At 36.6% G+C, this 17,535-nt stretch overlaps 2 protein-coding genes across 2 annotated transcripts; one reads left to right on the plus strand and one right to left on the minus strand.

Moving 5' to 3' along the window:
- Window positions 1-5,848: 5,848 nt before the first annotated feature.
- LOC146747475 (beta-1,4 N-acetylgalactosaminyltransferase 2-like) lies at window positions 5,849-7,417 on the plus strand. Its single transcript, XM_085496665.1, has one exon. It carries the CDS (start codon window positions 5,849-5,851, stop codon window positions 7,415-7,417), a length of 1,569 nt encoding a protein of 522 aa, XP_085352791.1.
- Window positions 7,418-15,319: 7,902 nt separating this feature from the next.
- On the minus strand, window positions 15,320-16,906 carry LOC102806709 (beta-1,4 N-acetylgalactosaminyltransferase 2-like). The gene has a single exon (XM_006818974.2). It carries the CDS (start codon window positions 16,904-16,906, stop codon window positions 15,320-15,322), a length of 1,587 nt encoding a protein of 528 aa, XP_006819037.2.
- Window positions 16,907-17,535: the final 629 nt, after the last annotated feature.

The following is a 17,535-nucleotide window of genomic DNA, read 5'->3' on the forward strand; positions in this document are numbered from 1 at the left end:
AGTAGTTGTGAACCCTCCATTGATTCAAGTTGTACCAGTAGTACAGACTAGGGCCCAGAAGATAGCTGAGAAAAAGCCATTACGTAGGCTTATAGTCCAGTTACATAGTAAGGTTGATACTAATGGTGGTAAGAAACTTATTACTGTAGATGCAGTGCGAGAGGCACATCAGTCTGATTCTATATTGGAGCATGTTAAGAAGTTAGTATCTACAGGAGAAGAGTTGATCACAGGTCGTGGCAATCGGGCCAGGTTTTTTCAGTCACCTCACGTAAATAGAAGACGTGTGTGTGTTTCCAGTTAGTTGCACCATTGTGTTGCCGTGATATAGTACTAGCACTTGCTCATGAGTCAGTTATTGCAGGTCATCTTGGTGCTAAGAAGGCTACAGATAGAATAGCAATTCAGTTTTATTGGCCTGGTATGCATGGTAAGAGTACCATTAGGCGATATGCCCTTGATTAAAGTTCCATTTCAAATGATAGCTATGGATCCGATTAGTCTAGCAATCAGTACCTTTTTACTGTTGTAGATTATGCTTCGCGGTACCCTGAAGATGTAGCATTAAAGAAGATTATTCCGAGGTGGTAAGCAAGTATGACCTTTATGACAGTTATCACACGGCAATGCACACCATTTCTTCCCATGATTCCATGCGCACTTCTGTTTGCAGGGTTTGAGGTAATATGACAAAAAACATAGAATAAAGGATATTTACATTGTGATTCATCAGTAACAATGATAGCCATATTAGGATAGAATTGATGAACTTTATCCACAAAGTTTTCAACAACATCTGGGCGTTCAGTGAACTTCTCAATGATGGGCGTTTGATGTAAAGATAAATATTGATAGGGAAATTGATAATGTAGATTTGTATCTTGACATACGTGTCAATATTATACACAGTTCCAGTGTGAAAAGATAATTAATTATCGTCTTTACCAATGTGCATGACGTGCATGAAAATAGTAAAGTCTTAATTGCACCACTATATTTGATTTGATAATATATTCCCGGAAATACACACCATATTTATTTCTAGCAGTTGGCGACGGAACTATTGGTTGAGACATATCCGGTTATTTTAAAATATGTTCTACCACGGAGGAGAGGGACAATCCGTGCTGTTTAGTTAAACGGTGATACCAAAATCAACGTAATTCAATGGGTACATTGCTATGAAAAATGTGTTAGTCGATTCATACCAGTCGGTAGCGGTGGACACGTACATCTTTGGTGAAATCAATGTATATCAACCATTAACTTGTCGGCGCTGTCGCGGTATCGCTGGGCATGTACGAATTATGTCTAACTAGGTCAATAAATTGTGGACCTGCCATCAGTATATCATTTGGTACAGGCGTGTTACACGCATGGTCATTTTGAAACGCATCTCACAATTTGAGAGTATGGAAATCTGAAGAAATGCATAATTAGTGCAAGAAGAATGCCAGCAAGAATGACAAATTGTAATTCCCCACGCGTATAATACAGTAGTCGTGATATATGTTTTGTGTTGTGATAAAGTGACTGTGTGCCACTGAGCAGATGTCTCGACAGATGCTGCAACAACGCGTGACTGATTCTTTTATGCATAAAATATGATCTGACATCGTGACCGATTTAGATGTCAGAGTTTTCATTATTTATGAATTGTTTTTAAAATGGGTTTATTTTATTATCCGCCACCCTATATTTGGAAAATGGAGGGCCACATCCCTACTGTTTTTACATAATTAGCAAAATGGGATACCTTCGAATGTCACTAATATTTATAATACTGGTTAAAAAATGTATACATTGTAATAATATATCAACAAACGAGTTTACGTGGCATGCAAGTGTTCAACCTTTGCATAAGCAATCAATGAATATAATTTCATTTATAAATTTCACAAAATATTCCAGCAGAAATGAACAAAACATTGATGGATAGTGATTGATAGTGTTACAGTCATTTATAAATAATAAACAGCAAATGTAGTACAGAGATGGAATCATTAATTATCAGTTTGTTTATAAAACACACACATCAACACCCATTGTCCAGTTTCGAAAATATCAGATTATCCTCAGTTCGCATCTCTTCTCAGAATAAAGTCAGACGTCTTAGACTACTTAAAACGAAGGGATAAATGTACAAATTAGAGGGTAATTTTTACAAAATATGGAGGCTGATAAATGATGGGTGTTAAAAATAGTACAACTGTAACAATCTTGTCCATTGAGTACCTACACAATAAATGTATGGATGGACAACAACTGAAGATGCAATATATTTTTTATGCATGGCAAAAATGAGTGCAGAATGCAATAATATATTGCATATATTTTATCATTTTGTGTGGAAAATACATGCTGAAAAGTCAGCATAATTATTTTAAAAATCCAATTATTATTCATGTTCCCCCAAATACTACTTCATGTACTGTATTAAGCTAAATATATAATATTCATAACCATAACAACATACCTGTTTACTGTCTAATTGGCAGATAATGGACATCATATCACTAACATCAGCACTATAAAGGTACTCACTCAGTCCCCTTATTTCTACATCTAAAAATATTTCATTGCAACCTAATGATAATTACACCAATAATTTAGCTTGGTTGACATTTTATAGTAATTAGTAAGCAATTGAAAATGGTAAGTTATAATTGTTTGTATAACCACAACAAGACAATTTTAAGAAACTTGACTGAGCTCCCAAACTTGTTGGTATTGCGAGGCTACTGACATGACATGCTAGTCATCAAAGTGCTTATTGATAACTTCACGTGGCTAATAACATAGCATGCTAGTAGCTACAGTGGATAACGATAATTTATGGGGCAAATAACTGAACATGCTAGTCGCAACAATGGATAATGAGGGTCAGACAGAACATGATTGTCGTTGCACTGGCTTGTGATAACTTTATTTAGCGAGGAACATAACATGCTAATGATAATTTTATGTGCTCAATAACATAATATTTTCATCTATGAGCAGGAGATTCTGGAATCTGTAGAATACCGGCGATTATTGCTTAACTATTCTCATTGATAAGTGGCATAAGCAACTCAGTCCCGGAAAACAACATTGAGTTGTCATCGCTGTCATTTACCTTCACTGTAATTTTCGCAAAGACACTGCACCACTCGTCCATACACTGCGACATGGTTTACTCAGTCAGATTGGAAATAAAACTTGCTCATCGAGTGCACGCCATTTCAATCCGGTGACTGAAATGATGCCAATATTTGACTTGACTCAAATTATACAATTGCTTACAAACACAGATATATAAGCAATTGTCGCATACGACTTATTTACCACTTCCGTGTCACTGAGAATGTTCTAGAACCGTACTGTGTCTGGGTGAAATATTCTAGGTTTTTTTAGAAACTGGTTTAATAGGTAATAGAACACTGTAGGAGGCAATAGAAGGTAATGGAATATTCTAGAAATTTGTAGTAAGTTCCAGACTCATTATGTATGCTAATGTAATGATCTATTTATAGACAGTGTGGGTATATATAGGGGAGTTGTTCAGCACTGAGTTCAGATCGGAGATCTCGTTGAATTGTATTGGAGTTTAAGTATCTAGTCATTGGAGTAGTGGAGTTTTACCGCGTTATTGTACTTGATGTTTTCAGAGTATAATAATACCAGTACCAGTTGAAACCTCATCTGTTGGCTCCGTGTTCGTATTTTATCATCGCCGCCAGGGAAGGCTTTCTGTTACTGTTGCCATTTTGATATTTGAACCATCACACCTGTACTATACCAATTACGGTAATATTACGTTGCGTGTGACAGCAATCTAGTAGTGTAGCACTAGTCAGACACTAAACTTGTGACACATAGTAAGGCGTAGATAAAACCTAGCTCACCTCTGCCAAAATCAGAAATGATACTGGTACATAATCAGTAATAATGATTTGAACACCACAACTAGCTCTGGGCAGTCAGCCTAGACTAATATCAGTAAGAGTATTGCTAGCAGATGCTGCTAATAACATGATTAAACACTAATGTAAATAGACCAATCCATGGTCAATCATTTTTCAAATGCATTTAGGTCCTAATTGTGTCTAGTAGTCAATTAAAATGTAGGTTTACGGTGATATTCAACCTTAACCTTCAAATCATTCGAGTCGTTTTATATGTGTTCTCCGTATCAGCAAAGTTTCCCATGTGGTCCTTCTAACAAAACACAAATCAGACGATCATCTGTCAGAGCAACGCCATTGTATTTGTTAATCCTGGCATGGAAACATATACAGCAGTTATATATATGCTAGTAATGTCAGCTGAATACACATCTGGTCCCAACTGGTCCCAAGATTTCACCATCTTGACTTGGATGCGCACCAGAATCTTGTTGAATCACTTTAGCATCCATGTTTTGCTTGAGATGAAATGGATTAGTCATCCGCAGTAGCTGGCAGATTTCTGTAAATAAATTCAAACCAAAATTTCTCCTTGTGTCATTAAAACTCCAAATTTTGCAATATATCACAAACCAGTTTATGAGCTACAATTTGCGCCCATTTATTCTATTATTCTATTCCATCACATTACAGTTGACCATGTAATGATGAATCAAACCATATACTGTAAAGGAGTTAATTATTCACTGGGTTTTAATTTGGCTTTTTTCGCTGACTGAAAAATGCGCTAAATTAAAACCCAGTGAATATGTAAAATTGTGCTTAGAACACATTATCTAAATGATAAAACTGTGAATTTAAAACCCACTGAATATGCCTGAAATGGTAAATCAGTGAAATTTAAACCCAGCGAAAATTAGTCATTTTACAGTATTGAACAGTAAAATGAAGTAAAATGAGCATTAACATGGATTGAACATGGCTGTAATAGCAACAACTAGTATATTGGCTACATTCTACTGCGTAAACGTAGATGGGGCTGTACTTTTGAGTACAGTCAACTGTGTACTAAATAAATACACACATATGGGGTAGATGTATGACGTTCACCATGTACTATGTAAACTATGTCGGACAGTAAAATATATTCCGGTCGACTGCGCGAGTGGGCGAAGATGGGGACGCACTGTTTACTGAGAAAATGCCTCCATTTAATGTAAACACGTATGGGCAGACACATAGTCTACTGTCTAAAGATAGATAGGGCGGTAACATGGACTTCACTGCTGAGTGAAGTTACTTCACAAATGATCCTCACATATGAACTCCGTTCGGTTTGAAATTTGCACAACTATAATTTTGGGGAGAACATGAAAATATATATTATTAAAACTCACTAAATTAAATGATTAATTTTAAATACTTTAACTATATTATAGTATAAATAAAATAAAATTGTCAGCTTTATCTCATTCATATATGAAACAATTACTTCACTATTGTAACCAGTGCAACGATTGGCCATGACAATCTCGTCAAAAGTACTGACAAGTGGTTCTCTTTATGCGTACGTGTGAAAATAACTGATTGATTATGTTTTAAATTCTGAATTTATTTGATATTTTAGTATCTTTCATTTGGCTCAGTATCTCCCAAAATCAAGCACAAAATTAATGACATAAACATTCGTTTTACGTATTTCTGTATAATCGAAAACGTAAAATATAGAAAAAGGTATTGATTTTATTTAAGAATATACTTATGTCCAGTCATATTTTGATAGGTTTTCTAAGCTGCCTAAATCAAATGTTTTATCTACTGTCTGTTGTTGTGTTGTTTATCTAATCTGCATATTTCATTATCCATATACAGTGTGATAAGTTACATTTGGTGTACGTAATCCTTTGTAGCAGCTTTGTAGCGTACAGATCATACTATCATTTGTGCACGGATACCCTAGCAACATGGGTGTTTTTTCGTACAGACTATCATCTTTACTGATGTTTTCGATTGGATTTATAACTGCCTCTCTTATTCATCTTCACATGTTTACATCTCCTGTGAGCAAGCACCAAGACACTAAGCTAAGAGTAGAACATATAGTGCCAGATAAGAGATCCGTGAAAGATTCGAAATCAACTGTTGGTGCAGAGTGGATAAAATACACGACCAATACTGATGTACCCACATTAAGCGATGCAAAACTGATGATGGATATGAATCGTTATCGTGCAAAATGTAGCTGCCCCACGCCACCGTTTTGGTATAAAGCAGCCAATGAACGCCGTCTCAAGGAATCTAAATTGTGGAAAAATGAAATGGATACAAAGAGAGCTCCACTAGCAATTTGTAAGGCATTTTCTCCTTTCATTTACGTCAGTTCTGGTATCACCGTTGAACCATTCAACACAGTACCGATTGTTGGATTGTCCCTCTCCCCTGCAGTGGAACACATTTTAAAACAATCGAACATGTCTCAACAAGTTATTCTGTATATCTCTGCTGTAAATAATTACGGTATATTTACAATGTCTGATGGCCCTCAATATGACGGTATTATTGATGGTAGTAAAACCTCTTCTCTTAAGATTAATGTACTCGGTAAAGACGTAAATGAAATCAACAATCTCTTGAGTAAAGTCATTTATACTGGTACTGTATATCATATTGATGCTTACGACAAGATTCAAGTTTCATTTCTCAATTTCACAATCGATATTAATCTTCACATCAAACGCCCACCATTACCAGATCTCATTGATCCAGGAGCATCTGGAAGCGTGGTTGAGAAGCTCACTGTCATCACCAAGACTTTTGAACGCCCGGATGTTGTGAAACGATTTATAGACAGCGTCCATCATTTCTACCCTAATATGACTATCATTGTTGCTGATGATTCACAACAACCAATACCAATAAAGAAAGATCATGTCAAATATTATACAATGGCATTTAGAGATGGTAATTACCCGGGAGTTAACCTAGCATTGTCACAAGTGGAGACAAAATATGTACTTTATTCTGACGATGATTATGTGTTCACAAACGAGACAAGACTGGAATTGATGCTTGAAAAACTTGAAAATCCTCTTTCGAATATCGATATAGTAATTCCCCACGTGCCTGGTCTACCTCTTTTAGGGTCCATGTGGAAATTTGCATATAATGAAAATGGAACCTGCTTTACTGAGTATTGGGACGTGGAAAAGGAAAAATTGAACGTTCCTGGATACCCACAATGTCGGTATGGGGATATGTTTGAGAATTTTGTGATGTGCAACACCGTGTTATTTCGAAAAATTGGATACTATCCTCCTATAAAGACTAGCACGCATGCCGAATTTTGGATTAATACCGTTGGAAAAGCTCGCTGTGCAAAATGTGTTGACGTCATTGTATCACATGACCACGTTCGTAATCCTGTGTACAACAAATTCCGGAATGAAGCATATAAAATTGAGAAAAAACGAGACCCATCGCCATTATTTGACAATGATCTATGTATTTCAAAGTTTTCTGATTTCCGCAAGTGAATTGTTAATTGAATGTTAAGTGTTCATACTTTCTGTGTATGTGTGTTATTATAAACTTGACTTGACTTGATACTGAGAGCTCACAGTTGTATCAGGGGGAAAATCTCTCTTTCTCTCGGGTTCTCCACACTGTCACGGGGAAAACTCGTCTCGTCTCTATATCTCGTCCCCTTGAGGTGCGGGATCGGGAATGTCACTTATACTTTACAGTCAAATAAGGCACACACAACAAAATACGTTTCAACTCTCGTCTTAGTCGATCTTTTGGAGCACTCTATAAGACACAGCGCCCTGGGGAAAAGTCCCCAAGACTATATCGCAAGGCTGACCCAAGACTCTCTTAGACTGCGTCAAGGCTCGCCCCAAGTCTCTCCAGGACTCTCGACTGCTCTCTCTCTCTACTGCGTCTGTCGTGGAGTATTCGCCAAGACCAACTCAAACTCTCTTTATTCATTTTCAAAACTCTAACCAATTACAATGCAGTAAAAAGACTCTAGGGCGTAACCTTCAATCATAAAGCCAATCACACTAAGTACTGAATACGTCATATCTTTTCATTAATCGTTCACTACATTAATAACTACGGATGTCAGAATAGCGACGGTATCTTGTAATTAGTTCCAAATCACTGAGCCAAGTTCCGTCCAAAACTTCAAATAGGCCTACACGATGACAGACATAACACAGCAATTCGCTAATAATCAACTAATTAAGTCGGTCAACAGATACGCGAAAACAAATTCATGACACATCCCTTCACCCAAACTGAGATATGCCTCTTGGCATAACACGTTCATAAATCAAAGATACCGTCCTCTACTCATCGTCATACAGGTTAAATACAATACTAATAATAAAAGGTATAAATCAAAAAGAGTAAAACACACTAATTAAGTACAATGATTATAAAGTCTAAATACAATGGTTATAAAGTCACAAATATCAACGGTTATAAATCAAAAACAAGGGAAAGGCTACCAATCGACTCGCTTTTCTCAAACAGGTCGCCGAGGGAAACCCTTCGCTGCACTGTCTCCGTTACTAAAGTTACAAACTCTATATCAAAAGGTCAAAAAACTAAGGCGTGGTGGTGTAACCATGCAATCTGCAAATCGCTGCAGTCGACAGCATGATCACGTGATTACCAGGGATGCGTCTCTCGGTTAAAGCATTGCAAAGCGGTAACTAATAAACAATGAATAAAAAGCTATTAATCAAACTCCTGTCACATACGCTTATAAACTTCAACTGAACTCAAAAGTCGTTAATCTAAACAAAAGTCATACGGCGTGGAAACAGAATGCAAAGACAAATTCGCTTTCATAACACATTACTCCTCTGGCAAAAAAAAACGGGAAAGGCAAAACGATAGAAACTACTGAATCACATAAACCTGTCAATCATGAACAAAAGCTTGCGTTGTCAAACAATACATATATAAGCGCACAACACTCTCATCTCAAAAAGACATTAAAAAACGTTACAAAGGTGCTCTCCACTCAAAAAAGCGTCAGAAGTATTCCGGAATCAACACATAAACAAAAACAACTCTTAAAACGTCGGTATCTCTGTACTCGACAAATCTCAAAACTCTTAAAAAAAACACGTGGGGGCATCACTCTCCCCATCATAATCCGTACTCATAAACTCATTAAAACTCCATAAAACTTCACGAAACTCAAAACACTGTGTTGCAAATACTTGTCCACTGAGGCGCGCTTAAATCGTTATAAAGGACCTCGAACGTCACTAAATATCAGTTCAAAACAAAGATCTGGGCGCTTACATACATACAATTCAACATCACAAAAAAAACGGTAAAAACAATAGAAAAAACAAGCAATACATTACATTACTGAGCAATAGGGTTAGGGTTGTGGAAAAGAGTTCAACGTCCTTGAGTTACACAGTGTCAGTTACAGTGTCCAGCGAGCGGTACTCTAAGCAATACACAGATAGCTAAAGTCAAAGTCTATAAGCGTCTCCTCTTGTCATCGCGTTAGCCGGGTCGTTCTTTCATCTTCTTGTCTTTAATGTCGCTCAATTCTTAATTATACAGTCCTATCCGATATTCGTCCTTCCGAAGGGGTTCTGAAATCTTCATCTCTTCAGCGTTGTACATCGGTGCCGTTCGGGTAAAGTCGTGAGTCGTTGAGCGCGGTTTCGTCTCTGCCATCGAGCCAGTTAGTTCGGTTCACAAGAAAGACACATCTTCGCCATTCACTTCTCTTCACAGGATGTCAATGTGTGTTAAACACCTGCCCGGGTTCATCCAAAACGTATCAGGGGGAAAATCTCTCTTTCTCTCGGGTTCTCCACACTGTCACGGGGAAAACTCGTCTCGTCTCTATATCTCGTCCCCTTGAGGTGCGGGATCGGGAATGTCACTTATACTTTACAGTCAAATAAGGCACACACAACAAAATACGTTTCAACTCTCGTCTTAGTCGATCTTTTGGAGCACTCTATAAGACACAGCGCCCTGGGGAAAAGTCCCCAAGACTATATCGCAAGGCTGACCCAAGACTCTCTTAGACTGCGTCAAGGCTCGCCCCAAGTCTCTCCAGGACTCTCGACTGCTCTCTCTCTCTACTGCGTCTGTCGTGGAGTATTCGCCAAGACCAACTCAAACTCTCTTTATTCATTTTCAAAACTCTAACCAATTACAATGCAGTAAAAAGACTCTAGGGCGTAACCTTCAATCATAAAGCCAATCACACTAAGTACTGAATACGTCATATCTTTTCATTAATCGTTCACTACATTAATAACTACGGATGTCAGAATAGCGACGGTATCTTGTAATTAGTTCCAAATCACTGAGCCAAGTTCCGTCCAAAACTTCAAATAGGCCTACACGATGACAGACATAACACAGCAATTCGCTAATAATCAACTAATTAAGTCGGTCAACAGATACGCGAAAACAAATTCATGACAGTTGCATTATTCTGTATCCTTCCTTTGTGACTTGGGTAAGAAAAGACATAACAAAGATGAAGTTTTCGAAACAACACAGGTATATAGTTATATTTAACATCTCTCTTTAATTCACACATAGAAAAATCTTATTTCTTTATTGAAAAAATGTGCAAATATTCGACTGTTCAATGCACCTTCAGTTATAAGTACGTTTTCCTAAATGTAACAATGACAAATGTAAATAAACAAAATACAAATAATAAACATAACTGTAATTACTCAGCTACTACGTGATATCACAGTTGTATTCTCGCTCACTTATGTAGATATTTTAAAATCAAAGTGACAACTTTCAAATTTCATTGATTGTTAAATTTAAATTATGGGGAAACATGCCAAATTGGATTTGCTACTACCATCAACATCATATTTTATTTTCGGTGCAGAAACTGTGTTAAATATATATTTCATTGAATTGTGTCCCAACACTACATTATGCCTTATATAATTATAAGATAAGTAGAGAGAGTAAGACCGAAGGTGAGTATGGTAACGACCTTTTCCGGAGACGGAGCCTGTTCTGCAGTAGCCCACCACTGGTGTCAGAGCATCCTATACTGTAGGGTGAATATTGATTGTTTTGCCCCACTTGGAGTGTTGCCTGAGTTACCGCAAGTGCGGAGAATTACAGATTCTAAAGCTGCGAAAACACTAAAAATCTAGTTCGAAAGGAAAACAACACAAAGAATGTTAGAAGAAAATGGTATCACAAACAAACACAAGCATAATTCTACAAACTAATAGACTAATCGGCTATGGTCATCGAATAATAGTTAATAATACGATAAACATATAGACTGAACAGAATCAAATCAAAACGAGATGAATGACAAATGTTGCGAGTTGAAGGGCGGCAAAAATGTGATGACTTCAGGTAAAGTGGAAAGGTTCGCACTGGCAAATCACCTAGCAAAGCCAACACTATTGATATAAATAAAGTAGGGACATGCAAAAATGTCTAAGCTCGAATGGGTTTGCTTGGCAAACTGAAGAGAGTTAGTCGTATATACTTAGTAGCAGACACTACCCTAAGGGTTTTAATTAACACATCTGTCGTGGTACCGCCATGGAAACTGAGTGTGGTGTACAGATGAAATGAATACAGCGATCACGTAGGCGCATGGCGAGGTTTTGTCTAGTAAGCCAGCGACCGTTGGTGAACTGGAAGGCTGGGACGAGCAGATCGGTCATGTGATCAAGTTGATAATTTAAGTGGCCTTTCACCGTGCAGATGGATGAGTTTGACAATGCAATAGTAATTGTGCACCCGTGATTACATGACATATAGTTCACATTGGATGTTGAATGTGAGCAGCATTTGGTTGGCAGTGAATGTGGTTTCAGTTGGAGCCGGGAACTCGTTGATGTGTACGAAGCTAGATAATGGTATAATAGAAGTGGACAAACACATTTTTCATGTGTGTGAAGTAATGTATGTGTTCTGTGGGCATCCTTAGATTAACGCATAATGTTTTGGCAGTATTTTTTGGTTACATCACAACTGTTTCTCTTTATATCTTGAAGTACGCAGTGAGTGATGTTTTGGTTCGGTGAACATGTGAATGGTGAAAGCCATGTATATCCTAATAGTCTAGTATGCAAGGTCTTGTTTTGCCAGCGTTGTAGCGAAAAGTATGGGGATACTATTGTGAATGTGGGGGACTGTGTGCATGGCTAGTACATGTGTGTTTAGTTTGCAGGAGTGTGGTTCTGGAATGCAGAATAGGCATAGTTCACTCGAGAAAGAGCGCTCGGATACAATAACTGAAGTGGTTTATCTGCAGATGAGAAAGATAATTTGCAATATCGTAATTGACCCCAGGAAGGTGTGCAAAAGCAGCCCCGGGCTTCAGCAAAGATTATACCAAGCTTATGATTTTGGGGCAACGACATTGAAATAGTGAAATGTGCTGTCCATGCCACAAATATTCACATATTAAACAAGAAACAAAAATAGGAAACATTTCTTTCTACTCAATTAAACATGATCCTTTGACCATGGCAAGGCAAATCATTGTCTGTTGTATTAGCCATCATATAGCCGATTGACACTGCTGCATCTGCATAGTTCGAATTCGGAAAATGGTGACTATGTAGGCGGTATAATCATCATCTGCAACTTATGAGACTGGTTCAGATGTTAGAGTATACAGAGTGTGATTTATTTTATTTATGAATTGTGCTTTTCCAGGAACCAGTTGTTGTGATGTGATGTGATGATTCAACAATCGTGAATACAGTTTTTAGGGTTTATGTACATGTATACTCTGGCAGGTCTATTGCTTTTGTTCTGCTTATCATCTGTACAGCACTATGTATGTAATATTAGTCCGTCTTCTCACCATGGCAATGGTCATCTAAATCGTGTGAATCGGAAGATGGCATAGGTCGCAGCATGTACTTTATATTATACCTTATACATACAGTATAGGGAAATTAGAGGACGAAAATAACCAGGCGTTCAGACTTGGCAAACGTTTCCCCGTGTTATTCACAACACATTTAATATAATGAATGAATTCGAGAAAACACTCGGTAATTTTAGGATACATGGCATCATGTTATCATATTTCTTTTAATAATAATCTTAGCATTGATTTGTTCTTAATATTTCTCCGATCTATAAAACTATGCATTGTAACTAGTTTTCGTGCTGGTATCGGTAGTGCTGGTCGTTCCGTGTCATGTTTCTGCAGTAATGCCATCATTGTAACCAACCCTCATGTTGTAGGTTTAAGTTTTTTGGAAAGTACTTATTGGAAGATTGTCATATATTTGTATTTATTGTATCAAAAATGTGTTGATATTGCTGGTTGCTGTTTGTTACCCCATTGTTGGTAATTGATTCCTCCATAATGACAAAATGTTTTTTTTTTGTCTCAGCAACAGTCATGCGGGTCTAAGGGGATAACACTTTTGGTATTTGCTCGGACGTCTACTAGACCTTGTAACTCTAATATAGACAGACAAGACTTACTTTTGTCAGTCAAAAACCGGATGGACATACAGTATTTGTATTGCATAAAATTTACCATATGTACCATAATCTGCTAGCTGCGCTGTAATTATTAATAAAATGAGTGAAGTTACTAAATTTGAAATCATCAGATCTATACATATAAGGTTTGAGGGGTAAGAAATACACTGACAAGGTGGTCTTGAAATTCAACATCTCTTCATAGTACACCTATCGCGAAACTTAATTTTGTTAGTGAATTACCATGTGTTAGCTCATCCGATATTATGTTGTTGTAGATATAATTTGTGAATATTTTTTTAGGAATATGTTACATAAATACAACATACAATAGAATATTTTTTTAATTCAGCTATGTTATCGCATTGGATGCATTGAAAGTAAAGATGTGCCATGCATAGTCCGTACGGGATTTCCAGGAATGTGAGTTGAGTTTGGTATTTTGTGTTTAAACATTTTGCATATTAGCGTTTTAGGATAATTGTCAGGTGATTATGTCAACAATTAAAGTAAATCCCATCTTAGATTTAAAATTTAAATTTACGAAAACTAAATGTCCGCCATGGTATGATCTGCGATTTGTTTTCAGCAAAGTCATAGCGTCAATATGTACATTGGTATTAGATACGCATCAAATCAACGAAATGAGTATTGACTGGATAAAGTTTTTCCTTTCAGTTTTTAATTGATTCTTAATATGGATTTGTAATGCATAAAAAACTTAATTTATTATTTTATTACTATAAAATAAGCGAACATGCCAACACATATGTATGTATGGCAGGTTGATTATGAAACTGATTATGAATCAACACGTGTGAATTACGTATTCATTCAGATTACACATACTATGTCATTAAAGGTTTGCAATGTTTTATCATAATATCGACAATCCATTCATTCAAGAGGATCATTGTAAAGGGTTACTACTAATCGGAGTATCGCCAAAAACAAATAACTGATAGTCGTGAGTCAGCTGCTGTTACGCGACTGATTATAATAATTCATGTTCATATCAAACGTAAAATGTGTATGTAATACTATTAACATTAATTTGCTTGGGATTTTTCACTTAAAAATCTAGGAAGTGAGTCTATGAAAATTAACACACAATTAGATTTACAAAAATATTGCGTTTCAGGGTGATTTCATTTGTTTAAGATAAAGTATTTTAGCGTATTTAAGATATGTATAAAAAATGTGAAACAATCTTAGATAATGTCGATAATATTTTGAATTTTCTTAACAAACGAGGGTAGAAAATGCTACTTTGTTTTGTTTATTGTTATGTAAAAAATTAAATGTACAGAATGATGTAAAGCATCCCACAATGTATGCTTGTATTTGTATTTGTCGTTAATTCTGCAAAATGTTTGAAACTGAATAACAACAATATTACACAATAAAGAGGACTGAAAGATGATTCGTAATATAAACATATAGCATAGGAAAAACACATTAAAATGTTAAAGTCGCCGTTTCTATCGATCTTAGGTAAAAACAAAAACAATAACACCGATAATTGGAGACACCAATTCGTCGACATCAATGCGCAAATAATCATGTGATACTTCCAAAAAATCGATACGAGTACTGCTATTGGTACACCATACACATTCCTATGCCTGGTCGCCGTTGCTATCGATCTTAGGTAAAAACAAAAACAATAACACCGATAATTGGAGACACCAATTCGTCGACAACAATGCGCAAATAATCATGTGATACTTCCAAAAAATCGATACGAGTACTGCTATTGGTACACCATACACATTCCCATGCCTGGTCTATGGAGGTTAGCCCTCACAAAAAAACACACTAAAAATCAACATATTGGTTTTACGACAATGAGTCAGGGTATAATCGTGTTATTTATTAAACAATTCTTAAGGCAAATTGTAGAGTAGACAGTTGTAATTATGAAACCGTGAGAAAATTATGATTTAGTGCATGACGTCTTCTTTAGACATAGGGAAATCGTAGTTATGCGAATAACATAGATCATTTTCAAACAAAGGGGAAGGGTCTCGTTTTTTCTCAATATTTAACGTTTCTACACGAAATTTGTTATAAACCCGATTAAAACCATGTTTGTGTAATATTCTGACGTCATCGCACAGCACGATGCGAGCTTTCCCGATTGCGTTCGTCCAAAACTCCACGTGCGTGCAAGGTTTGATGGGAGGGTAGTAGCCAATTTTTCGATATATCACAGTTTTAGCCAATAACACATTTTCGAAGAAATCACCGTATTTACATTGCGGGTATTGGGGTACCATTAAATAATCACGTGACACCTTTCCGCGAACACCAAGGCCACAGATTCCATGTTCATGGAATCCAAATTTTAACAGAGCACTCATGTTAGGTAGACCGATCACGTTGGGTACAACTATATCTATATTGGCATGTGGATTTTCAAGTTTTTCAAGCATCAATTCAAGTCGTGTCTCGTTTGTGAACACATAATCATCGTCTGCATAAAGTACATATTTTGTCTCCACTTGTGACAATGCCAAATTAATTCCTGGATAACTACCGTCTCTAAATGACATTGTATAATATTTGACATGATCTTTCTTTATTGGTATTGGTTGTTGTGAATCATCCGCAACAATGATAGTCATATTAGGATAAAAATGATGGACGCTGTTTATAAATCGTTTTACAATATCCGGGCGTTCAAAAGTCTTGGTAATGACAGTGACTTTGTCAATGACGCTTCCTGTCGCCCCTGGATCAATGAGATCTGGTAATGGCGGGCGTTTGATGTGAAGATTAATATCGATGGTGAAATTGAGAAAGGAAACTTGAATCTTGTCGTAAGCATCAATAAGATACACGGTACCAGTATAGATGACTTTATTCAACAGATTGTTGATTTCATTTACGTCTTCACCGACGTGAATGGAAAGAGATGACGTCTGTATTCCCTTAATTGTACCACTATATTTGAAATCCCCGGCAATGCTTAACACACCATATTTATTTCTAGAAGTTAGCGACAGAACTATTGGTTGAGAAATATCCGGTTGTTCTAAGATATGTTCTACCACAAGGGAGAAGGACAGCCCGACAATCGGTACTTTGTTGAATGGTTCAACGGTGATACCAGAACCAACGTAAGTAAATGGATACATTGCTTTACAAATTGTTAGTGGGGCCCGCTTTGCATCTATCTCCTGTCTCCATAATTTAGATTCCACGAGGCGACGTTTATTGGCCGATTCATACCAATCAGGTGGCGGTGGACACGTACATTTTCGGCGAAATCGATGCATGTCAACCATTAGCTTGTCGGCGCTGTCGCTGGGCAAGTACGAATTCTGTCTAACCACGTCAATAAATTGCGGTCCTGCCATCAGTATATCATTTTGTACAGGCGTGTTACACGCGTAGCCATTTTGACACGAATCCCGCAGTTTGAGAGAGGATATAGAGATCAGAATATAGTGCGCAATTGATGCAAGAGAAATGCCAGCAAGGAAAAAAAGAGGATTTATAATTCCCTGCTGATATGATACAGCCATCGTGATATTATCGTGGTACTATTTTTGTCACTGAGCAGATGTCGTGACTGATTCTTTCATGCATAAAATATGAACTGATATCGTGACCGATTAAGGTGTCAGAGTTTATTATTTCTGGATGACAATCAATATATTTATTTGTTTGTCTGTAATTACCATAACCCGTGTTTTATTTTGAGAATTGATCACAAACATACATACGGTAGATAAAAGGTAGATCACATTGTCCAACAAGTCTTTAATACCCGATTATAAAGATAGGTTCTCAATAGATATTTTATGGCTGTTAATAAATTTGTTTTATTTTTATAATAAAATATCTAAAATATTATATATATTTGTTTTATGATTTCAGTGTAGGATCAAATACACAACCACTCCTAAAATACAATTATCTGTATGTGGGTAATTAGGTTGCAAAATTATGCAGTCAATAATATTTTCATGATGGGAATCTGTGCAAAAAATGAAAACACAATTCACTAATCCTCAGAGATTTTAAAAAATAGCAGCATAGGACACCTTTCAATGTCACTAATGTTTTATAAGTTCTAGAATTGTCTAAATATATTGAAATAATTTTCATTTTGAATTTCTTTTCAGAATAATGTCAGATTTTATGGACTTCT

Source organism: Saccoglossus kowalevskii, chromosome 3 (assembly GCF_978046115.1).
Source record: "Saccoglossus kowalevskii chromosome 3, keSacKowa6.1, whole genome shotgun sequence".
In the NCBI taxonomy this organism is placed as follows: Eukaryota; Metazoa; Hemichordata; class Enteropneusta; family Harrimaniidae; genus Saccoglossus; species Saccoglossus kowalevskii.

Excerpts from the sequence above, each read along its gene's own strand:
- LOC146747475 (XM_085496665.1), top strand. The coding sequence starts at position 5,849 with ATGGGTGTTTTTTCGTACAGACTATCATCTTTACTGATGTTTTCGATT.
- LOC102806709 (XM_006818974.2), bottom strand. The coding sequence starts at position 16,906 with ATGGCTGTATCATATCAGCAGGGAATTATAAATCCTCTTTTTTTCCTT.